Raw genomic sequence first — 26279 nt, 5'->3', positions numbered from 1 at the left:
TGATATATCTTTTTATTTATTCAACTGTTCTTCGACATTGCTCAGTAAATTCATGTAAAGACTTTAAAAGCATGCAGCCCTTGGACTGCAAGGAGATCCAGCCAGTCCATTCTAAAGGAGATCAATCCTGGGTGTTCATTGGAAGGACTGATGCTAAAGCTGAAACTCCAATACTTTGGCCACCTCATGCGACGAGTTGACTCACTGGAAAAGACTCTGATGCTGGGAAGGATTGGGGGCGGGAGGAGAAGGGGATGACAGAGAATGAGATGGCTGGATGGCATCACCGACTCGATGGACATGAGTATGAGTGAACTCCGGGAGTTGGTGATGGACAGGGAGACCTGGCGTGCTGTGATTCATGGGGTCGCAAAGAGCCGGATACGACTGAGCGACTGAACTGAACTGAACTGAACAATTTGTTATTCAAAATCCTTAACCACATACACATATCAAGAGTTACTTTTCACTGGATTCTGGCCAGATAGGGCACTCTGCTTGATGTTGGAAATATGGTACCTGCTCTCAAAGGGGTTTACAACCTAGCTGGGGAAAATTTTCACAGTAAAAGTACCAGCTCTAGAGAATAGATCTTAAATGTTCTCAGCACACACACACTCACTCACGCCAAAGGTAATTATATGAGATGACAGATGTGATAACCAATCTTATTCTCATATAGTCATTTCATAAGGAATATATGTATCTTATCACGACATTGTACACCTTAAATTTACACAATATTACATGTCAATTATATCTCAATACAGCTGGGGGGAAAAGTACCAGCTTCTCATTATTCTAATCCTTAAGTTAATGTAGCTTATCACTAAGTGGTTTGATTTTTTACTTTTATTTCCAGACCAAGGTAGAGAAATTTCTCCACAAATTTCTTGGTCATCAAGGAATTAATTTTGGGCAGGGTCCCAGGTCTGTTCCTTGGATGCAGGTCAGTGTCACCATCCTCAAAGCTATCAGAGGTGGTATATTAAGAATGCCAACTTGGAAGTCAGACTGGCTGAGTTTGAATTATGACCCTCTGACCTTTAGCTATGTGACTTTGGGTGCGTTATTTAACCACCTTTGCCTCAGTTTCCCCAAATACAAAATGAAAGTAGTAATAGTACTTGCAGGATTAAAGGGCTGCGTGAGATAGTCCATGTATGTTGTAGTTAACACCATGCCCAACACAGGGAAGGACTCAGGCGTGTTACTTAATGTGCATTTTCCTGAGCAGGCAATATATTTTAGCTTAGAGGGCAGCTCTGCTTGGAAGCACAGATATGTGTCCTGTAAATGCTCCAGACTAGAACAGAGTTCTACTTCCCCCCAAGGTTGTGGGTGAATTATCCTCTCCTAGTAAAGTCTAGGTCCTACTCTTGAAACTACTGGTAAATGGAATAATAAACCCAAAACTATGGAAAGATGGTGACAGGTACTTCCCCTGAGATTTCAGTGTTTTCCATTAAATGATAATTCCATGCCAAGGTAACAGCTTTGAAAATCCTTCACTGAAAGGCAATCCTCTTTCCCCCTAAATTGTGTTTATATTGAATGACTCCAATATTAGGTATCAAGTGCCTCTTTTAATGGGTGGAGAAGGGGATTCTTTGGGTATCAGCTAGCCTCTCTGGGGGTGACTGCCTGTTTTCAGTTCACAGCTTCTCCTGACAACCTTCTGTAAGAATAGGACCATTTAAGTTAGAAATGGAAATGAGTACTTTGAAACTCAGAGAAGTTTTCCTAGAAACATCTTAAGCTGGTAAGATCCTTAGGCAAACTCATGTGAGATATTAGTACAACTGAACCTAATGACTGGACATTTCTGGACCTCTCACCAGCAAGGCATGGGAAAAGGAGAATTTTTGCTCTCATGGCCCTGGTGGCTTGGGAAATATGGGGAGACAAGGGAAGCAGGGTGTCTCATCAGCAAACCCCCCAAGAATACTTCTCTTTATGGGCTGGCTCCTTCTCACCTTTCTTATCTTTCTTTTTTTCTCCCATATGCATCCTATTTCTTCCAGCCTGAGACGCTTTCCTCTTCTGGGTAATACAGCTACTTGGGGAAGAAATTTATAGTAGTGACAAGGAGATATATTCCCTCACCCCATCCCCAACTCTGAGTATGAAACCAGAAAAATAGATTATCAGCGTGGCCAGCTCCATGCAGAGGTTTAATGTGAAAGACTCAGGCCCCAAGTTGGAATGTAGTCTAGTTAGTCTCATCAAAGAAACCAGAGTCAGCTGAAGGTGAGTGATCTTTTTACCAGGAACTTAGTAAAGAGGGCTTCCCTGAGAGCTCAGTTGATAAAGAATCTGCCTGCAATGCTGGAGACCCCAGGTTGATTCCTGGGTTGGGAAGATCCCTTGGAGAAGGGATAGGCTACCCACTCCAGTGTTCTTGGGCTTCCCTTGTAGCTTAGTTGGTAAAGAATCTCCCTGCAATGGGGGAGACTAGGGTTTGATCCCTGGGTTGGGAAGATCCCCTGGAGAAGGGAAAGGTTACCAACTCCAGTGTTCTGGCCTGGAGAATTCCACTAGCCCATGGGGTCACAAAGAGTTAGACACGACTGAGCAACTTTCCCTTTCTTAGTAAAGAGGAAGGCATTGGTTAAGAACATAAGCTCTAGGGACTTCCACAGTGGTCCAGTGGCTAAGACTCTGTGCTGCCTAATGCAAGGGGTCCAGGTTCCATCCCTGCTCAGGGAACTAGATCCCATATGCCACAACTAGAGATCCTGCATGCTGCAACTAAGACCTGGCATAGCCAAATAAACAAGGAGAGAAATATTTTTTTAAAAAAAATGAAAGAAAGAAAAGAAAGAGCACAAGCTCTAACATCAGGTAGGCCAAAATTTGAATCTGGATTCTACCACGTATTGATTGTAAGACTGGAGCAAGTAACTTAATTTCTCTTAGCCACAGTTTGTTTGTTCAATCAGTAAAATGGGGGTAATATCATTTATTCCAAGGGGATAAATATGGTTGTCGTTTTAAGAAGCTCATCACAGTGCAACGTAATTCACATCATCAGCTCCAAGCAGACAGTAGCTATTTATTATAAAAAGTTGAATCAGAGAATCAAATTTGCTCAGTGCCATAAAGCACTTACTTCACAGGGATGTAGTCATATCCCTTTGGCAGAAGTAGCTTCACAGATGGATGCATCAGACTATAAATGTGTGATGCTGTTCACTGTGAAGATCGTCCAACTAATTACCCTTAGTCAGTTTCTCTGTTCACTAAGCAGGCTTCTAACAGGGCTTTCTGTGTAGCTTTCTAATAAGGACACAATATGCTCATCAGATCAGCTGACTTGAACATTCAGGTCTGTTTGGCCATTATAGCTCTCCTTAGAATAAAGAAAGCAGAATTCCAGTTTATACATCAGCCTCTTGTGAGTCAAGCCGCACCCAAGAGATTGATCAACTTTGACAAAGTATTGTACTCTGCTACACCAAAGTACTCGCCCTCCAGGGGGCTCTGGACTGTAAGACAGATATAGCCTGGAGACCGCTCTCTTTGACTACATAGAGTTTTTTAAATTATCTGAGCAAATACTTGAAAATCAGGAGATTTCACCAAAAATGTGAATACAAGTCTCCAGCTTCTTTTGAAAACGCAGCAAAGGGCTGGAGCTGAGGCAGCTGTTCCCTGTCGGAAGGGCCATCTCCTCAGTTCAGCATCCCAGCTCGTAGACCTGGTCACTTCAGTCAGCTGTCACCCAGCGGGCCTAAGAGGATGTACTTTTGTGATTCCTGTTCTAAACAAGAACACTCTGAAGATTTCCTTAGGGTTTTTACTCCCCGCAAAAGAGGGGGAAACTCAGGAAGGAAAAAGCCAATCAAATGAACACCATTTAGTATAAACAGATGATAAGTTTGGAAACACACCCACGTTTTAGGAAACACTTGGACTGTGATAGTCTCCTGGGCACTTCTTTGCATGAGCAGATGGGACCACAGGGAGCTGGTAAGAGGCTGAATTTGGGGGAGGAGTGTTGAGGCTGATAACTGACAGGGAGGAAGTGCGTGACTTGGGGGCAGAAGACAGAAGGGCAGCAAGCATTGGCGAGGCATCAACCACTCCTATTCTTTAACCTTCTCTCTCCACAACTCCTGTCCCAAACAAGACCTGATTTTGACCAGCGTTGGAGGAAGAGGTGAGAGAGGATAGGGGTTAGGGTTATGGCAGAGTCCTAGGTGGCAATGGGGTATTCAGCATCAGCAGCGAAAGAGAGGTTAAGAGGAAGTCTCAGCCATCCTGCTAGACTGGCCAGCTCTTGGTGGCCATTCACAGGGAAGAGACAGAGGGTAAGTAAAAGGTTAAGTGCTGCCTGTAGAACTCTAATCAGGCATTTTCAAGAACTTCTCACAAGTTCAGCAGATAGTGCTATTCAAGAAATCTTTATACCCAACAGGATAGGAAATAAAGTTTAATAACCAATGAGGACATCAAGGGAGAGAGATTGTTTAGGAGAATTCTCAAGCTGCCCTTCAGTTAGAGCATCTGGAGAAGTGATCTAATTTCAGAAACTGTCTGCCTTAAGCCCTTCTCTTTATAATCTAGATGAAGGTCACACAATTAGATTTCCGTGGCCCATTCCAGGGCATCCATCAATTGGCTCTATGCATCAAACCACATCTTTTGGCTTCTTGCTTTATAAAAAGTCAACATGACTGGGCAAATCTCTAAGCATATCCTCCATTACTTTCATTATTCTCCACCTCTGCCTTTGCTTCTGTTGCTTCCAGTGCTTAAAATACACACCAGGTCTGTTTTCAGCCATGTCCATCAGTTTCACAAAGGCTTAGCTTGAAGCTTGCTTCCATCTGTCAGTTATACTGATCAAGACTTGCCTCCCCTGAGAGAGTGGTGGTCCCACAAGGCACCAAAGGAAATACATTAATCTGGGAGTTGCATCATCGGGGCTGTGGCTGTAATGATGACTCTGAACAAGTCAATTTGACATCTCAGCATACAGTCTTTCAAGGCTAAGTGATGTAGTCTCTGAAGGCTTAAAGCAGCAGCAGAGGCAGGATGAGCACCCTAGTGCTCTGACTTTTGTCTCAATCTGTGGTTCTTTACACTAAGTGCGTGCACGGTTGCACACTTTCAGATCTCTTAGTTACCAACCGTAAACAGATTTGTTCAGATTACCATCGAAGGTAGAGACGGGAATTAAATCAGGTGTTTTGCTGACATATTATCCCAACTCCACAGCCTAATGAGAGGTATCGTCTCCAAGTAAATACCTCCTGGGCTTACATTACACATTCTGATTCAGAAACTGTGCTTTTAAAGAAAGTATAGGGTGAATCACTGTGGATTGTGGATACTTGCTTCTTTTCTACCAAAGAGGTTTTAAAAAGCAAGAATGTGTACTTGAATTCAAGTACAGTTTAAGGTACAATGGGTTAGAATATTGGAGAACACAGCAATAGTATTTTTTCATCTCAAGTACCCCTCAGTAGATAATTAACCTGGGCTATGATTAAGAAAACAATTCTATTAGGCCCATTTCTCTTGTGGCTAATGCTGTTGTGCTACTTGCTGTGGTATTTTTTCTTTGCTTCATTTTAAGCAGACCACTCACTGTAATATTGCAAGCATTACCATTTTTGTAACTGTTCCACTTTCCTCCTTGCAATAAAAAAGCCACAGTAGACAAAAACATGAAGTTTTATATTTTCACCCATGAAGACACAACTCTTATGAAAATCCAAGTGGCAATCTAGATATAGCCTTTTGGTGGGTTTCCTGAGCAATCAATTGAGAGAAGGAAGTAGCTCTTTAATCCATATAGAATACAGAGTTTTCAGGATACTCCTCTGCATACTTTGCCCCATACTTGAAGTTTGTGTGAAATGAAAGTTTGATCTATCGCAAAGAGTTCTAACTTTTGTGGATGGGTGTCATGAACCCCTTTGGCAAACTGGTGAAGCCTATGTATACTTTCTTAGAATAATGGTTTTATAATTGCATAATAACTTACTTTGGAAACCAATTATACTGAAGTACAGTTTTATCCATAAACCCTTTGTGTCAAACTTATCACAGTGCTGACTCAGGCCCCTCCAATCTGCCTAATTTTTAGCTTTACAAAGCTTTTCAAATTTTTAGCCTTTCAAACTATGAGGTTAGAAACACAACCTTTTAGTACAGAGTCAAACAAATATGGAAAACAAGTCCAAAGACCAAGTCACAAGTGCCAAGACAGTGGATCACATCAGGGAGCAGGGCTAGCTAGTTAGCAGGTGGCTGCTGACCTGGGATGAATCCAGGGCAATGCAAAGGGTCTCTTCCCGCACCCCCCAAATCCCTCTTCTCCTTGTCCACTCATGCTTGAAATCCCTTAATAGAGTCTAACTCCTTTGGCTTAATTAAATAGAGGATTTACTCTTGTTGAAAAACAAAAACTCCCGGGAGAGGTAATTCTCTATGCCAAAGATTTTCAAATTTATATTCAGTAGTAGAATCTATTTTTCAGATGTAACTTTAAATAGAATGCTGATAGGTAAATAGATGCAGGTTTTATACAAATTTAGTATAATGTTATATATTGTATTGTATGTAAATAAGAATATATATGTATTTACAACGTTGGAAACAGGCTATTTTGATAACGACAAATTATCACATCAAGATTTATGGATAATAGTGCAGCCTTACATTTATCAAAGCATACACCTTATTTCTATATTTTATTTTGCCTGCACAAGATGGAGAAAATCCTGACATAAATAGATAAGTAATTTCTAGCTAATGATTTGTTATGACATTTATTATCTAAGGATTTTCTTCAATTAAAATGATCCAGAAGTTTAAAGACTAGTAGGAATTTTTTATTTCAAAGTAGAACCACTAATGATATTTAACAACGTTTCATACTCCTCAGTAATTAAAAATTAGCTGGTAAGTACTTAATTTGGGGATATTTGACAAGTAGATGAATAAATAATTTGAATCCTCAATTCCTTACTTTGTAACCTTAGGCAAGCAGCTTAATCTCAGCTTTCTCACATGTAAATGATTACAAAAACAGCATCTGTATCATAGGTGTAAAAGTTAAGTAAGACAGTGTACATAAAGCACTTAACACAGTATCTGGCATACTTCATGAGGGTTGTTATTATTGAAGAACTGAATGACCAAAAGTACTTTTCAAATGTGCCCTGGACCATTTTAAGATGTTCATCATGTCCAATTTTAATTTATTTTCCGATATCTCAGCACCCTTCTTTTTCAGATATTCATTCAGTTTCAAAACAATCTAATCTTGTTTTGCACCTGAGTCCAAAATTTCAAGATGATGTTTTATTGCTGACTTTTTCTCTGCAGATGTAAACAAAGTAACACCACAATCCTGCAATGTCCAATTCAGATTGTATAGCACATTCTGAATCAAGTAAGGCCCAACCCAAACTTAAAATGAGCAATGAAACAGTTTATGATACTATATCATCATGATGCAATATGCATTATTGTAATTGTACAGTTCACTATTATTCTGTGCCAAACATGTGCACCAGAGAGCTTCCCTGGCTTTTAATGGATGGGAGCACATTATGTAATATGTAATATTACATAAATATGGGGAATAGTATGTAATATTATGTAATACTAATGCCAGTGTTGTATGTAATACTAATGCCAGTTAATGTTAATGGAATGCTTACCTGGGGCTAGGAGCTACTTTAAGAACTTGACAAGTATTAGCTTATTTAATCTTCACTTATTTATCTCATATGATTATTATAGGAGTGTACATGAGTGGATGTGCATTTCAAAATATGACTGGTACACAGATAAACCGTATCTAATTTTAAAAACATCCTTAAAAGAAATTCAAAGTATGCACGCACATACATCGCCATGCATACACTTATGCCCATGTGCTCATGGAGTTTACCAAGCAGCACAAACTAACCCATTGCTATCTAATGCATTAAAATTTGGTGTTTAACTTACATATGTATGGTTTGGTCTTTATTATGCCTCAAAACAGGTTAAATATCAGAAAAATGAAATATGAATTAAATGCTTGCAGGCTCCCTGAAGCTCACTGGAGCTCTCTGTAACAGTTTGAAAACCAGGGCGTTAAACCCTATTACTCACTTATAATGGAGCGTGAAAAGAACCAAATCAGATCCTTTTTTGGACACAAGGGTGTGAAAAAAGGGAGAAGTATGAGCTTTTTAATATTCATTAATTTTCCAGAAAGACAGGAACCTTATTAAGCACCTATTATGTTCCAGCAATGTTAATATATTATCGATAATTATAATATAATAATAATATATATATAGTTATATATATAATTATATTATAGTTATATATAATATATTATCTATATTATCCCCATAACACCCATGCTTAGTAGACACCATTATTCTGATTTCACAAAGAAGGAAACAGAGAATCAGAGATGTTAATTTGCTTACCCAGGGTTACACAACTGGAAAATGGCAAATGGGACCCAACTCTGATCCATTCAACTCCAAGCCCTTCTTCCCATCCAACTGCCTCCCATCTAGCGTCCCCATTTTATAAACTAGGAAAATAAGAATAACTGAACTAGAGTGACTGGCTCGTAGAAACAGTCAGTGGCCAGGCTGTTACAAGAATCCAGGAACAAGAGGGTTTCACCAGATAAACTTCATCAGATGGCTAAGTGGGAGGATGCCCTGTGCCTACTAAGAGTCAGCAAAACCATTACTTCACTTCCAGATTTGGCAAGAAGCAACACAGCTTCAGTGTGGGGACTAGATGGATGAGACCAATTAATCCTCTCCTATTATGTGCAAAACACTGCTTGGTACAGCGGAGGATGTGAAAAACAGACAAAGGGACCAGACAACTGTCCCCACAGCAGTATGGGAAAGAAGGCATCATCATGTGAAATGTTAAACAGACTCTCTGGCAGGAACCTCAGTAATACTTTGGTTCACCCCCTTGACCCCCTACAGTAATGTAAGCTTTAAATGACTGTATAAAACATGGCGTAAGACAATATGTGAAGACTGACAACAGCCATAACTAAAACTTTCAGAGCACTTATTTGTACCAGAACCTTTGCTAACTCCTTTGAATTATTTCATTTAAATCTTAATACAATCCTGGGACTTCCTTGGTAGTCCAGTAGTTAAGAATCTGCCTTCTAATGCAGGGGACACAGGTTCAATCCCTGGCCAGGGAACTAAGATCCCAGTTGCTGTGGGGCAACTAAGCCTGTGTGCTGCAACTAGAGAGCCCGTGCTGCAACTACTGAGCCTGTGCTCTCTGGAGTCCGAATGCCACAAGGAAAGACCTTGCGTGTCACAACTAAGGCCCAGCACAGCCAAAAAAAAAAAAAAAAACACCTCAATATAATCCTATGAGATTCTTTTATCATGGACATTTTACCCATAAGGAAATGGAGGCCAATTCTATGAGGGTCTCATTCTGTTGATAAGAGTCCACAGCCGGCAGTCTAACCCAGAAACGTGACGCTCCCAGCTAAAAAGTGGTTGGAGTTTGGTGTGGGGTTGGTTTGGGAACACATGCAGGATCTTAGAAATAACAGTGTTCACGAGAACTTAGAGAATGTTCGTTACCTGATGAGGGTATGGCCTCCAATTACTTCTCCCCACTTCCAGATGGGCTTTTGTGAGAGAACCAGACATGAGCCAGTGGCTTTTGCCACATCACTTTCTTCAGGTTTGTCAGCACTCCAAAGCAAAGCAGAACTAATGTTCTCAATCACCTCAGCCTCCAAAGGCAATACACCACCCTATCACCACCATGTTGGTGGAGTAGGCTAGGAGTCAAGAAGAACATGAAAAGTCACTGTTTTCTTGGAAACTCTTTCAAGACAACCTGAAGAGGAAGCTCTCTTTAGTGACAGAAATGGGTGGTGTTGAACATGCCATTGCAGTTCTTGGGTAACGACTGTGTGTCATAAATAGGATGTGGCATTTCTAAATGTCTTTAAAGCTATTTCCTTTTGTTCAACTAATTTAATTTACCAAATACTCCTGGGGAAAGGGAGGGGGACAAGATGCTGACTCTACATTTCTTGAAAATTCAACATTTTCTTTTGAAACTGTTCTCACAGAAATCCCGTCTGATTATTGTCTGCTGGCTCCCTCAAACCCTACCTCTGTCAAAATTCTGCCCCGGCAGGTGTAGGAAAGAATAGAGATGCAGAACTTGAGTGAATACCCACATCTGTTTTTGGAAAAAAGGAACAGAAGCAGCACAGAAGGAAGTAAAAGAGATAATTGCTGGCTTGAAGTACAATACATTTTACTTGTGGGCAGAGGGCCAGCTTACAGCAGGCGGAATATGCAGGCCCATCTTATTGGAATTCAGGGGTGGGCCTCCGTTCTTGTCCGGAGACAGCTGTAAACCAGCAGCCCATAGCATCACAATCAGGCACCGGGTTTTGTCAAGGAATGCTGATATGTACAGAAGCAGCTTTGTCTGCTTCAACTGCACCCCTGCCTAGTGAAATGACAGTCAATCTCTGATTCCAGATGACAAGAACTGGATAAAAACTTAAAACAAATGGCGACCTTTCAAAAGATTAATTTGTTTACCAACAAAATGTTCCCTCTTTGTCATCTGAGATGGGGGTGACCTTCACTTTCCCATATCTAGGCTGAAAGGATGCTGACTATAGTCATCTGTTAAGTTAACTCCATCTCAGCAATTATTCCCTTTTTTATTTTTAGTGACAAGAAGGGTTTATTAATTCACTCTGCTTCTTGTTATGGTTTATAAATGCAACAAGCTCATTCTGAATTACTGCAGTGTAACATCAATTTGTTTAAATCTAATTCTGCTACCGTTGCCAAATTATGTTGAGACTGTAATTGTGGCCATATGCATGGGCTTAAAACACAGTCATGTTGTGAAATAGTCCTTCTTTCTGCCCCCACTCCTCCTACTTACCCCCACCTTACTTCTGGAACTTCTTCTAATTATTTGACATTAACACAATTGCCTCACATTCCATTAATTTATCACTTCAGAAATGAACGCGCTTTCAGTGAGAGATTACTACTCACACCCCAAGTGAAACAGTAAAGAATGAAACTATGATTTGTGAAGTGTGGTTGCTACCCAACTAAGTTAGTGCAAAACACTGCATAACATATGACTCATAAAATCTAGAAATCATAATAGTATTAAATTCAACCTCATGAATAAATAAAAGATTCTAAGTTTACATTGCATTATATATTTATTTATTTGGAAAGTGGGACCAAAGAACTGGTATAATTCTACAGCAACTCATACGTTGCCAAAAAGAAAAATGTTTTTATGATTCTTTTCTAGGTCATAACAGTTATAATCAGAGTTATTTGTGCAGCAATTCAAAGCAATGTTTTGTTTGGCTATTTTGTTATGCATTCATAATCGTTCTTTTAAAATTCATGGTAACAGATACATGTTTCAAGCCTTTTAAGAAACTCTTATTTTAAAAAAAATAAATCAAAGTCAAATTTTCTGTAGATCTTTTACTGTGTTGCATTATAAAGTCTGCTGCTACTGCTCTCAGTGAGTAAGTATGAACAGAATCAGAGATTTCTTCTTGTCTATCCAAACCTGTAAGGCTCTACTCAAGACTGTGTTACAGGGTTTTTGTTTTTAATTTGGCAAATTTAATATACTGAAAAAAATCAGTGACTTTTGCTTTTAATGCTTTTTTTGTGAATTGCTTTTACACAGAGTTACAGGATATATAATTCTGAAGGCAGTTTTGTGGGGGCAGGTGTATGTATATGTAGAGTATATGTGTTTTCAATGCACTAAAATCTTTTCATCAGCCTATGATTATCAGAAAGTATATACCTCTTCATAAAATGGAGAAAACACCGGTTTCTGGGAACTGGTAATGTAAATTAGCAACGAATTCAAATTTGCTCTGTCAAAAGTATCTAAGATTACTTATAGGCTTTTGACAAGCTGTTCAAGTTTCATAAAAAGTAAGGAAACACATGGCCCTCAGCAGCCAAATAATAATCCCCTTTGAGTGTTTAGAGTGGTTATAAAAAGCAATTAGTTCTGATGCTGTTTTTCTAATTAACTATACATCATAATGCTAGACACATTGCTTCAGTTTGGGTAAGTGCTTTCAAAAACATTTTCATAAGTGGTAAATCACAACTGTTTTTATTCCCAAGTATTCCACATGATTGTTTAAAGCCAAACACTGGAATATTTCTTTCATAGGACTTTTTGCACAATGCTTGTTTTACAAATCTAAAATGAAAATATGTTTTTCAGTTAGTACCATCGTCTGTACATATATCAACATAAAATGATAGGGTCAACTATTTTGATTGAAATGCGAATAGTTTGAGCAAGATGGACACAAAGTATCTACATTTTAAAGTGATCTGGTGTAGATTTTTATGGAGTCAAGTTTTACAGGGGGAAAAAAGGATCTTAAATACAATCAATGAGTATACATTACCTATATGTCTTACAAGGCCAAGTGCTTTCCCAAGTCCTCTGTGTTCTAAGGACGACGGTACAATATCCAAGGCACATATCCTACTTGGGAAATTTTGGATATAGTTTTGAATTCCCTGTTTATGTCAGAATTTTTGTTCAGATTCATTAAAGCAAAGCTTAATCCCCTCTAAATCTAGAGGTATGCCTTTTTCAACTTCAATACTCATCAGAAAAAGTTTGCATGAAATGCTGCAATTGCCTTGGGCTACAAAGCCTCAGCGCTCCACCAGCTAAGCCAATATTAATTCTAGACTGATGGGGAAAACCAACAACAACAAAAGAGAAATCTGCTTCTGTCTGTACAGCCAGAGAAATAATATTTTTCTTTCAAGGGCTTTGGGCTCACGGGAAGCAGATAAAAACTCTTTCACATTATTCACAGTGACATTTTAAATAAAGTTTCAGCAGGAATAAAAATATCTAACTTTCTAGTTATTTCTTAGGCTATAAAAGGATTTCTATGAGAAAATGCTCTTAAACCAGCCCTGTTAGAATAACATAAAGCACATATAAAGAAACTAAAAATATATTTCAAGGTTACATGAATGAAGTAGGCAGTTGAAAATGTCTATGTAGGAAATTTGAAAGATTAAGAGACTATTATGCTGGTTAGAAATGGCTTTGCAATTTAATTCTAAAATTAATCTTGATTTCAGTTTTTATTTCACTGAAGGATACATTTAAGAGCTTTGGAGAGAAGCCAAAGGTTAAAAAAAATGTATTTAAAAATTATAGACATCACTTTAGTAATTATTTTCAATATTAGAAATGATCTCAAATAAAATAATTTTTCCAATTAAAATCAAGCACTACTCTTGATTCTTCTAAGAAAACCCTGAAACACAGAAAGAGTACAATCCTTGCTTTGGGACGTTCAGCAGCAAGTCTATGGCAAAAATAGGCACAGATTGAGAATCCTTAATGACAGTCTCCTTGTTATTATTTTTCCTTCTCATAATTTTGCTGACATAAAGGATCAACCCCTACTTTCTTCAGATTTAGAATGATATTCTTAAATTTTTGCCTATTATATGAACATACACCATTGAAGCTCACGCCTTGCTGCTGCTGTTGTTGTTTTTTTTCTTTTTCTAGGAGAAGCCTGTACACGAAATAAAATATTTAACAGCTCTGTGTTCTTTTTGTTGTTAAATTATTTCCTCTTGTTAAATTTTGGTACTAGTTAAAATTATGGTACTAGCTTATTTAGGGATATCAGATAAAATAGAAAAATTCGAATGATCTATACACAGATCTTTTAAAAAGAAGTTTACACTTTCTTCATTATTTCTAATTACAAACAGAATGAATGCCACTCCATTTCATTTTTTGCCATGCCAAAAAATTCTAAGGACAAAAGGATTCAATTCTTAAAATCTACCTTATGTCTTATAGCACCAGTGAATGAATTTTAATTCTAAAAAATAAGAGCTCATTAAAACCACTCATTACTTACACTTGCTTTTCTCTGGTTAATGTATGGCAAACTGATTCCATAGGTCGCATTTACAGCAGCTCTGTGGTGAATGCTTTCAGGATCCTGCATGATTTTTATATTCAACCCTGTCTTTCGCTGAAACAAAGAAACAATGAAAGTTTCATGCCGGATGAACAAAAATGCTTGCTAACATTTTATATCCTCAAAGGAGTATAAAGTTCTTTGAGAATAATTATTTTAATGTAATTCTCACTGGAAAAAAAATATGTATATCTTTAGGTCTTTTATTTAGGTGACTAATTTGTCTTTTATTCACAGAAAAGAAATTTTCTGCAGATTTTCCTCTCTGTATCTCTGTTACTCATAAAAATCCATCCTTGGACACCGTTCATTTTCTCCAAATACTGCTAGAAGCCAACCAAGGTGGACAAAGGGTAGAACACCTGGTCTCGATTTAGTTTTAGCTTTCCAGGTCAAGAATTTTGCCAATGAAATCTATACTACAACTATGCAGGTAGAGGGCTCCCTTGGTCTGTTAATGTGGCCACTTTTCTCAAGGGACATTTACAGGTAAATCTCAGTTAGGACTTGGTAAATTTACCACAACAAATGTATCTCCTCCTTCATAGAGATTTTGCTATTTTATAGGGAAAATGTATGCTTTCATTGGAAAAAAACAAAACCCACACATCTCATTTGAACCATGTGTTCTCCATTTAAAATAATTCAAGTGAGTTCCTGCTGAGATAAACTACCAGAGTAGCAGCATAGTGGTGGTGGGAAGGGGCACCGGACAGGTGACTGGAGACCTGCAATCCAGTCTCGCTCTACCCTGGACTGTCTGCACGTGACCTTGGGTAAGTCACTTTCCTTCTTTGGAAGTCAGTTTCTTTATTTGCAAAATGTGGCACTAGATGTGACAGCCTCCCATCGAATTATCAGCCCCCAACACCTCCCTCCCATGTTTTGAATTCTATGCTAAAAGGTAGCATGCTACCTTTTTTAAAAGGTAGCCTTCTATGCACTGATGCTAAAAGGTAAGCTGACACTTACAGAATATGGTAGTACCAAGAGTTTCTGAAGTCTTTTAGGAGTTTTAAATTTAGTGAACTTTAGCATATTCACAATGTTGTACTACCATCACCCCTACCTTAATTCCAGAACATTTTCATTACCCCAATAAGAAACCTCATACTCATTAACAATCACTGCTCATCCCCTCCTCCTCCCAGAGCCTGGCAACTGGTAATCAGCTTTCTTTCTCTTGGATGTGCTCAGTCTGGATATTTCCTATAAATGAAATCATACAATGTGTGGCCTTTGTGACTTTTTTAAAAAGGAGGTGTTGTGAGCAATTAAAAACACTGATTTCCTTTCAATATACTGCTAGTTTTGAGGGTGATCTGATGCAATTGTTAAAACGGTTATAGGAATCAGACAGATTAGCTCATGCTGCAGTAATTTCTTTGATCCTAAGCACTCATACATGGCCTGTGCCTGAGGTCAAAGTGAAGGGGAAGACTACAAAAACACCTTTGGAATGCATGTTGTCTAGATAAGTTATTTCTTAATACAGCCTCCAAACCTTCCTTTTATTTTTTTAAAAATAGTTTTTAGACAAAATCTCCAAGTAACTGCACTCAATTTTGCACTTTAACTCATGCAGGAACACAGGTTACAAATAAGGCACAGCTTTTCTCTCTCTTTAAAGTCCGTGTGGTGACAAAAATAACGTAGTGCCTAATTACAAATGGCTTTCCTTCTGTGGGTAACCCACATGTACAGCACTACTCCAGGGTTTTTGCATGAAAGCTGAGAGCCTCTTTTATTGAAATTAATACCTGAACATAATTTTTTCCTTCTTAATTAAACTTTCAGAATAATTTCCATCCTACCAAGGATGGGGAAATTGCTAATATGTATTATATTGACTGGATGTGGCTTCTGTAATTAGGGTGTTTTTTAAATGTGTATTCTGGATACAATTGATGGTAATAGCTTCATCTATCATGTCTAAGCTTTGTTAGAACTTTTTAACTCTGGGATCATTGGCTCAGTGGACCATAGCCATTTTCTTAGTTTTATTTTGCTCCATCAACTTTGCATGGCTATAGGACTGGTGTAGAAACAAAATGATCAAATTTAGAATCATTGTTAAAACTGGCATTAAAATCTAGTTGTTCCCTTCCATTTTTACATTTCTGTGGCACTGGACACAGATATTTCTGGAAAGAAATCGACATGTAAGCAAAAATTCAACAGAAATGCCAGGTTGTAATAGCAATTTTTTATTAGTTTCTAAACCAATAGAAAGATCCTTTAAATATTAATATTCTATTATTTACCCTTTTGACACCAAAGCATGGATATATCAAAATAATATGTAGCACATGTGATTTAATTCCCCTTTTAAAAAATATTAAGTCTACATTTAAATGATATAAAAATGTCAAATGGTCTCACTGAAAATCACTGCCATATACATGCATAACCTAAATTTATCTTACAAACTATCTACAGAGAGGTATAGGAAAATATGAGCATAAATTATCAGACCCAGTAATAAGGTTTTTCAAGGAAAACAACTGTAGATCTTAAAAAACAAAATTAATCATTCCATTACGCATAAAAGCAATGTTCTGGAAGATGATCATTTTTTGCCAACAGTAAGATAAATATCAGAAATAATTTAAGAAAATTTTCTTAAATTGTTCAAGAAAAGACAGCAATTTAATCTATCTTGAGTCACTAAACAATCTAAACTTTGTATTCTCTCCTTTTGATAGTAATTACAAGCAGATATATCAAATGTGACTCTCATTTAGACTTCGGTTTGTAAGAAGAAAAGTTATTATCAGAGCCAATTACCGTTTTACCTACATGGCTGCACAGAAGCAGGGAGCTCAGTCTTCATCTCATCAGTGATTCTGTGGTATTTATTTTATTACTGTGCCCACAAAGCGATATAAGAAGGAAATAGCTTATGCTATTAAAACTAGGGCTTGAACATAAGAGGCTAAGGTTTCTTTCAAAAGAAGCTCTGAATTAAAAACACTAGGCAGCACATAATACCAGCTCCCCAGACATGAGCAGACCATAAAATGACATACATCTGAGCAGTAGATCCCACACAGAGTAATCAAAATTGAAATGCTTCACAAACAAAGTTGAGACAAGCTATTTACTAAGTTACAGTATTATCAGCATAACATTATTCTCAACAGTGTTTGCCACAAGCAATGCCTTCCAAAGTGTACACTGGTTAGTACCATAGTCCCACTGGTTAAAGGTGTCTGCTATTTAATCTCAGAAGAAAAAGAATCCAGTCACCTTTAATGGTCTGATTCTTTCAACCAATATCATATTTAATTGAAAGAACAATAGGCACTAAATCCTACTTCAAGCTATATGATCTAGATTTTTTCATTTGTAAAACTGGGTAATATTAATAATACCTTACCTTCACGGGGTTGTTTGTGAAGTTTAAGTGACTAATGTGTCTTAAGTAAAGTTGCTCAGTCGTGTCCGACTCTTTGCGACCCCGGGACTATAGCCCACCAGGCTCCTCCGTCCCTGGGATTCTCCAGGCAAGAACACTGGAGTGGGTTGCCATGCCCTCCTCCAGGGTATCTTTCCGACCCAGGAATCGAACCTGGGTCCCCCGAATTCCAGGCAGATGCTTTAACCTCTGAGCCACCAGGGAAGCCCAATGTGTGTTAAGTATCTCACAAATGATAAAGTACTATTCAGTATCCTACAAGTAATACTTTATGCACTGAAACACCTCAAATATATAAAAATCCATAGTTCTTAATATTTCCCCTTCCCAAAAACCTAATTGATAAAACAGATCAATTAATCTGAAAGTAGATATATGAAAGAAAGAATCATGTATTTATTCTGCTTTTCCTGAAAAATCTGTTTTTCAGATTCACCAAAGAGTTGCTAAGGGAAAGTTCTTCAGAGAAGCTAATAAATGCAGAAGGCATGATAGAATTATAAAATCATCACTTTGCAATCCCTAATGAAATAATTAGATAAATATCAGTTTTTGCTAATATCATTGGGTATAAAGTGGGGAACTTTATACAAGACTAGATCAAGCTGGTAATACACAGACTTACAGATCAATCTTAACATCACTAAAAGAAAAAAGAAACTACCTCCTGATAAACAGTAAAAGCAAGTGCATGGTACCACCTGTGAAGTATTGCCACCAAAAAGATGTTACCTGCATCCAATCAAGCTTCCATAGAACTGGTACTGTACTGTGCTCAGCTGGGTCTGACTCCTTGTGACCCCATGGACTGTAGCCCTCCAGGCTGCTCTGTCCATGGGGATTCTCCAGGCAAGAATACTGGAGTGGGTTGCCATTCCCTCCTCCAGGGGATCTTCCCAACCCAGGGATCGAACCCAGGTCTCCCACATTGCAGGTGGACTCTTTACTACCTGAGTCACCAGGGAAGCCCAGATAGAACTGCTGCTGCTGCTAAGTCGCTTCAGTTGTATCCGACTCTGTGCGACCCCATAGACGGCAGCCCACCAGGCTCCCCCGTCCCTGGGATTCTCCAGGCAAGAACACTGGAGTAGGTTGCCATTTCCTTCTCTGAGATAGAACTGCTAGTTTACAAGAAATACTAGGGACAGGGGAACATGTAAAGTGACACCATGAGATTATAGTCAGCCAAATTCACACTAAGCGGGTGGTGAACCTATTTGAGAAATAACCTGATTTCTTAAATAAGTGACCTTTTAAAAACTGAAGTATAGTTGACTTACAATGGTGACTATTTTCATGAAGCAAACCATTACAGATAAAATGAGATACAAATGCAACACATGATATTGTACAACATAGGGAATACTGTCAATATTCTATAATAACTAGAACCTTAAAAATTGAGAATCATTCTATTGTACACCTGTAACTTATACTGTACAACTATGCTTCAGTGAATAAATAAACAACAACAACAACAAAAAATGCAATGTGCAGACATTTTTTACATCCTGATTCAAACAAACAATAGAAAAATAGTTTTAAGATAATTGGGGAAGACTGAACGTGGACTGAGAATTACATAGGATTGTGCTCACTCAGTCATGTCCGACTCTTTGTGACCGTTTGGACTGTAGCCTGCTAGGCTCCTCTGTCCATGGGGCTTTTCAGGCAAGGATACTGAAGTGGGTTGCCATTTCCTTCTCCAGGGGATCGTCCCAATCCAGGGACTAAGACAGAGTCTTTTGTGTCTCCTGTATTACAGGCAAATGTGATATTAAGTGTTAGGTGTGATAATACGTCTGTGCTTTATGATATCCCCTCTTTTATATATATAGGCTAGGGGACCAACAATCACAGCATCACTTAACCCCAAGCTGCTTCTAAAAGTCCAGGTGCCTCAAGTTCACAAAACCTTAAGATTTAAACTCCATTCAGATGTGCCCACCCTGTTTTCTGATTCTGGTAGGAGTTGAATTGTAGAACAAGAGGAAGGTCAGGGGAGAGAGCTAACATTTATTCACCTCCCATTTTGTGCCAGGCACCATAATATGTCGGGGGTTGTCATAATCCAAATGATGTACTTTAGTCCTCAAAATGGCAAGAGGGAGTGTATGAAATTATCCTCCTTACCAGTGAGGATAAATGGCAAAGTGATATTACCCCAAAGTGAAGACGTAGGACTTTGCTTATGTCTCTGTCTTCAAAAATCTCTTTCCATCGTAACATGCTGCCACATCACAAAGAAATGTTGGCTGATACACTCTTGATTCAGCTTCCTATCTGTCAGATCCTTTACTTCCTCTTACAATACCCACAGGCACTGCTCTGATCTGTGCCCTCATTGATTATTACAGGTCTCCTTGAGTCTGCATGACCTCCAGTATGACTGAACCTCTGGTTACTAACTGAAACATGTATCTCGCCTCTAGTGGTTTCCTTTAGAGGGACCCTTCCTACTTTCCAGCCCTGTGTTCTGCCACTTCCTCACGACTGCTCAGTGACCAGCCAGCCTCCACATATAAAATGTTCTCTCCACCTCTACATGTGAGCAGGCTGTTCCATTTTCTGGGAATGTCCTCTTCTCCCCCAACCTTCAGCTGTTCTCTGGGCACACTGTTCAGTTCAGTTCAGTCGCTCAGTCGTGTCCGACTCTCCGCGACCCCATGAATCACAGCACGCCAGGCCTCCCTGTCCATCACCAACTCCCGGAGTTCACTCAAACTCATGTCCACAGAGTCAGTGATGCCATCCAGCCATCTCATTCTCGGTCGTCCCCTTCTCCTCCTGCCCCCAACCTTTCCCAGCATCAGAGTCTTTTCACACTAACACTGAAACTTGGATCAGGTGCAACCTCCTCTAGGAGATCTCCCCCTAACTTCCACCTCTCCTTCTCTACTCCCAACAAAATTCATTCATTCATTCCAACATTTATGGAAAGCCTTATCGAGGTGTTGGTGAATAAAAACAAGTTTTTGTCCACAGGGATCTTACATTCTTGAAGGAATGAGAGGAATCAGTTTATAACCATGTAAACAGATATAGACTTAATTTCACATTTCTATAAGTGCTCTAAATAAAATACCCTAGGAGAATGGAAGGCTGCCTGAAACATGGTGGTCAAGGAGAGCCTCTCTGAGGAGGTGACAAGTATACCGAGGCCTGAATGGAATAGTCACACAAAGATCTGGGGATGATGGAGAAGTCAGAAATCAATGATTGATGAGAGGGGAATAACTGGAATAGTTAAGCTAAATAAGAGGCTGGCTTTAACAAGAGAAGGGACATTTCTTCCACTCTGACAAGGTAGAAGACATAAAACATAAATCTAGAGATAGAGGAATTAAATATAGTTATAAAAGGATAATGGTAATGGGAATAGGGCTGTTTGTCTATGTGACTGAAAATTAAAAGAATATTACTTCAATAAAACCAAATTTATTGTCCTCATGTATATGAAGTCCAGAGACAGGATGTTCAGGGTTGGTCTGGAAGTCCAGGAAGTTGCTAGGGACCAGGCCCCTTTCAATTTAGTATTCTGCTATCCCTAATATATGGGCCTCTTCCTCCTGGCCTAAGATGGCTGCAAGAGTCCCAGCCAACACAGCTCCATTCCAGGCAGCAGAATAGAGAAAGGAGAAGAAAAGGATTGAAGAGCAAAAGTCAGATATCTTTTAAGGAGGTTTCCAGAAAATTTCCCAAAATACTCACCCCTGATATTTCACTGGATAAGGAAATGGCAACCTCCTCAGTATTCTTGCCTGGAAAATTCCATGGACAGGAGACTGGCAGGCTACAGTCCAGAGGGTCATAAAAAAGTCAGACACGACTTAGTGATTAAACAATAACAACATTTCATTAGCCAATACTTGATTGTATGGCTATGTCCAACTGCAAGGGACACTGAAAAATGGGATCTTTCTATTGGGCAGTCATATAGCTAGCTAAAAATCTGCAGCTCAGGAAAACCTTTGGGGCCCAGTCCCTTTCCTCCTTTATGTCCTAACCATCTTCAGAGTGTTGCCTTTTGTTCTTGTGCTTGTCACCTCATGGTTGCAAGATGCTTGCTGAAACTCCAGATGTCATGGCTGTGTTCAGGGGAGAGAAAGAAAGGAAGGGGAGAAGGGACATGCCAGTTGTTACTATACCCTTTCATCAGGAAAGCAAAACATCCCCTAGAACCAACTCCAGGAGACTGCCACTCAGTGCCCACTGGACAGAACTGGGACACATGGTCATACTTAACTGCAAAAAGGGCTCAGAAATGAGGATAATTATTCCTCTTGGCATGATGCCATCCTGAACAAAATCACAGTTTATGGTAATGCAGATGTCAGATGAATATTGGATAGGGAATTAAGAATTTCTGAGGAATCTCCACACTGTTCTCCATAGTGGCTGTACTAGTTTGCATTCCCACCAACAGTGTAAGAGGGTTCCTTTCTCTCCACATCCTCTCCAGCATTTATTGCTTGTAGACTTTTGGATAGCAGCCATTCTGACTGGTGTGAAATGGTATCTCATTGTGGTTTTGATTTGCATCTCTCTGATTATGAGGGATGTTGGGCATTTTTTCATGTGATAGTTAGCCATCTTTATGTCTTCTTTGGAGAAATGTCTGTTTAGTTCTTTGGCCCATTTTTTGATTGAGTCATTTATTTTTCTGGAATTGAGCTGCAGGAGCTGCTTGTATATTTTGGAGATTAATCCTTTATCCGTTGCTTCATTTGCTATTATTTTCTCCCATTCTGAAGGCTGTCTTTTCACCTTGCTTATAGTTTCCTTTGCTGTGCAGAAGCTTTTGATTTTAATTAGGTCCCATTTGTTTATTTTTGCTTTTATTTCCAATATTCTGGGAGGTGGGTCTTGGAGGATCCTGCTGTGATTTATGTCGGAGAGTGTTTTGCCTACGTTCTCCTCTAGGAGTTTTATAGATTCCTCAAAAAACTGGAAATAGAACTGCCCTATGATCCAGCAATCGCACTCCTGGGCATACACACCGAGGAAACCAGAATTGAAAGAGACACATGTACTCCAATGTTCATTGCAGCACTGTTTATAATAGCCAGGACATGGAAGCAACCTAGATGTCCATCTGCAGACGAATGGATAAGAAAGCTTTGGTACATATACACAATGGAGTATTATTCAGCCATTAAAAAGAATACATTTGAATCAGTTCTAATGAGGTGGATGAAACTGGAGCCTATTATACAGAGTGAAGTAAGCCAGAAAGAAAAACACCAATACAGTATACTAACGCATATATATGGAATTTAGAAAGATGCAAATGATAACCTTGTATACGAGACAGCAAAAGAGACACAGATGTATAGAACAGTCTTTGGGACTCTATGGGAGAGGGTGAGGGTGGGATGATTTGGGAGAATGGCATTGAAACACGTATGTTGTCATATGTGAAACGAATCACTAGTTCAGGGTCAATGCATGTTATAGGATGCTCAGGGCTGGCATGCGGGGATGACCCAGAGGGAGGATAAAGGGAGGAGGGAGGTGGGAGGGGGTTCAGGAGGGGAAACTTATGTAAACCCGGGGCGAATTCATGTCAATGTATGGCAAAACCAACCAATATAATATTGTAAAATAATTTGCCTCCAATAAAAAATAAATTAATCACCAAAAAAAAAAAAGAATTTCTGCCACAGCCATCAATCTAATCTAGTTAAGAAATCAAGTACAGTAAGACAAAAGTGATAAATAAATAATGAGGGGTCAGTGGATTGAATGTCCTCACGGTAATGAAGAACTGTTGGAAGAACATATTATGTGAACTGTCAGGCCAGGACATGGAGGTCAGAGATTGCTGTGTTTGAAACAGACTTCAGAGATGACGTACTTACTGGGTACAACAAGCTCAGGCATTCAGTATATCCCCCTAGCCAGAGTACTTCTGCCAAACCTCTAATATCACACTTGCAACTCCGTCTGTAGGATGCCTGACTACGGGCTGTGAACATCGACAGCAGTAAAATCTGAATTCTAGCACCTAACACATAGTAGCATTAACATCAAAACATTTGCAGAAATGAAATAGCACACCTGTGAGGAAAGACATTGTTTGTTTTTACTATGTTTCTGTTATTCTTACAATATGCCATGGTGACACAGTCATCAGCTTATAGCAGTAGTGTGTGCCAAAGGTGACATCCTGTCCAATTTTCATGGCACAGGGGCTAACTGCTAATTCCACAACCTCCCTATCTTTGCTACAAGCAACTCTCATGAGTTGGTGGCCAGGGAATGAGGTCCCCCTACATGACCAGAAGTTAGCATCCCCTGATAAGCCAGGGAGAGAGGCAGGAGAAATTTGGGATGCCATCTTTGAAATGTCACTGAACCACAGAATACCATATATTAATAATAAATTTTAAGTATGCTTTTCAGTTGTAATAAATAGCTTATGATTCTGGAAAAGATGCTATGAGTCATAAATACATACGTACTTGAATCTTCTCATAGAAACAGTGTTATTAGAAGATATAGGCCTAAGGGCCTACTTTTGCCCATTTTTAATAGAAATAATCCCAAATACCATGTTTAATTACCTGTCCCATTAGCCACAACTTATGTATACTGTAAAGCATAAACCTCTTTATGTATGTAAACCACCTGAATGGTAACTAATTACAAAAAAACAGCATTGCACATGACAGAGTGTAATAGTGTATTATGAATAATTCTAATGTGGCTTCACCATTGCCGTTTTGGTGTCACTGCAACAAATCAGAAAGTAAAAAGGTGACTTTTATCAGGAGCATCGCATTGAAAAGTTTCTTTGGGAAAATTTATTTATTTATTTTTAAAGATTTATTTGACTGCACTGGTCTTAGTTGCAGCATGTGGGATCTAGTTTTCTGACCAGCAATCAAACCCCCTTCACTGGGAGTGTGGAGTCTTAGCCACTCAACCACCAGGGAAGTCCCTTTTTGGGAGAGTGTAGAGGGACATATGGAGAAGGCAATGGCAAGCCACTCCAGTACTCTTGCCTAGAAAACCCCATGGATGAAGGAGCCTGGTAGGCTGCAGTCCGTGGGGTCGCTAAGGGTCGGACACGGCTGAGCGACTTCACTTTCACTTTTCACTTTCACACATTGGAGAAGGAAATAGCAACCCACTCCAGTGTTCTTGCCTGGAGAATCCCAGGGATGGGGGAGCCTGGTGGGCTTCTGTCTATGGGGTCACACAGAGTCGGACACGACTGAAGTGACTTAGCAGCAGCAGAGGGACATATCTGAGGATACTTCTGGGGATGGTTAGGACATTTTATGTAAATAATTTTAAAAAATCAGCAATTTATTCAGCTGCTTTCTTTATTCTCCCCAAGTTTCAAGTTGTAAATTTTCCTGTGGCAAACACAGGGATGGAGGTCAGGGTTTGTATTTTTAACACTAGTGAGGAAAAGCCAGCACTCTGAGGTTACACGAGCTGAGTCTGAATCCTAGTTCTCCTGTTTCTTAGTTTTAAATTACTATCATCTCTTAATCCTTGGTACGCTCATCTGTCAAATGGGGATAACAGTAATTCCTTCCTTCAGAAATGTCGCGAGGGTGAGATATGACTTCATCATCATGGCTAACACAGGCTCCTGCATGGCTTCCCTGCCTCCACCCTTGTCCTTCTACATCACAGTCTCCACATGATAGTCAGAGGGATTCTTGTCAATTGTAAATCATACCCAGTCGGTCCCCTGGGGAAAAGCCTCCCGTCTAACTCAGGATCTCTGCAGTCCTCACAATGGTCTGTAAGATCTGACCTCTACCCCGTTCCTACTTCTCTGCTCCTTGTACACTCCTCTCCATCTTCCTCGCTAATTCTAGTTCACGCTCCTAATTCAGGGTCTTTAGCGGTTCTGTCTTCTCTGCTTGGGATACTCTTCTTCCAGGTATTTGCACAATGCCTTGCTCCCTCATGTCCATCAGATTTCTGCTCAAGTGTCACCTTACAACTGAGACCATCCCAACACTCCCTATGTTCCTACCCTAACTGTTCTCTCACAAACTAACATATTCTTTGTTTATTTTTCAAACGGTTTTCTGTTTTCCTAATGACTACCTTATCCTAACCAGAATGTAAGCCCCCTGAGAATAGAGAAGTTCGGTTGATGCCTGAAATAGTGCCTGGTACACATCAGGTACAGTGCCCCATGCCTAGTGAATGCTATGTGAGTGTTCGTTCTTCTGATTATTTGTTGAGAAGAATGAACACTTACACAGCATTCACCAGGTTTGGGGCACTGTTATAAACATGTGCATGTTCCTTCACTTATCCTTCCAACGGGGCATCACAGAGCCCGTTTTGCAGGTGGGAGCTGAGGCACGGGGCGCTTCGGTGACTTGCTGAGGCACAAATGGTGGGTGGCGGAGAGCTCGTGTGGGGCGCAAACCCACGCTTCGGACCACCGTGCTGCATCTGCCGAGAGCCTGTTCCAGCCTGGGCACTGCCTAGTAACCGGTTACAGCAATGAACACACAGAGTCCCTCTGCTTTAGATTAATGAAGACTTAAGAAACAAAATAACAGAACAGAAATAGACTCATAGACACAGAGAACAGAATGGTGGTTGCCAAAGGGGTGGCGGGCAGGAGAGGGATGGACTGGGAGTCTGGGGCTGGTAGATGAAAACTATTATATTTAGAATAGATACTGAAAGCAATCAAAGAGGACACTAATAGATGGAGAAATATACCATGTGCATGGACTGGAAGAATAAATATTGTAAAAATGAGTATACTACCCAAAGTAATTTATACATTCAATGCAATCCCTATCAAGCTACCAACGATATTTTTCACAGAACTAGAACAAATAATCTCACAAT

The 26279-nt window shown here is 39.4% G+C and overlaps 1 protein-coding gene across 1 annotated transcript in view; it reads right to left on the bottom strand.

Moving 5' to 3' along the window:
• Positions 1 to 26279, bottom strand: part of IQCH (IQ motif containing H) — a 247554-nt gene that overhangs the window by 196427 nt on the left and 24848 nt on the right. The window contains exon 5 of the mRNA XM_055436103.2: positions 13961 to 14077. Coding sequence (XP_055292078.2) covers positions 13961 to 14077 — 117 coding nt within the window. The remainder of the gene's footprint in view (positions 1 to 13960; positions 14078 to 26279) is intronic.

Source organism: Moschus berezovskii, chromosome 9 (assembly GCF_049115385.1).
Source record: "Moschus berezovskii isolate FMDL1 chromosome 9, NW_MosBer_1.0, whole genome shotgun sequence".
Taxonomy (NCBI): Eukaryota; Metazoa; Chordata; class Mammalia; order Artiodactyla; family Moschidae; genus Moschus; species Moschus berezovskii.
The sequence above is the reverse complement of the archived record's forward strand: the minus strand, read 5'-3'. Positions and strand labels throughout refer to the sequence as shown.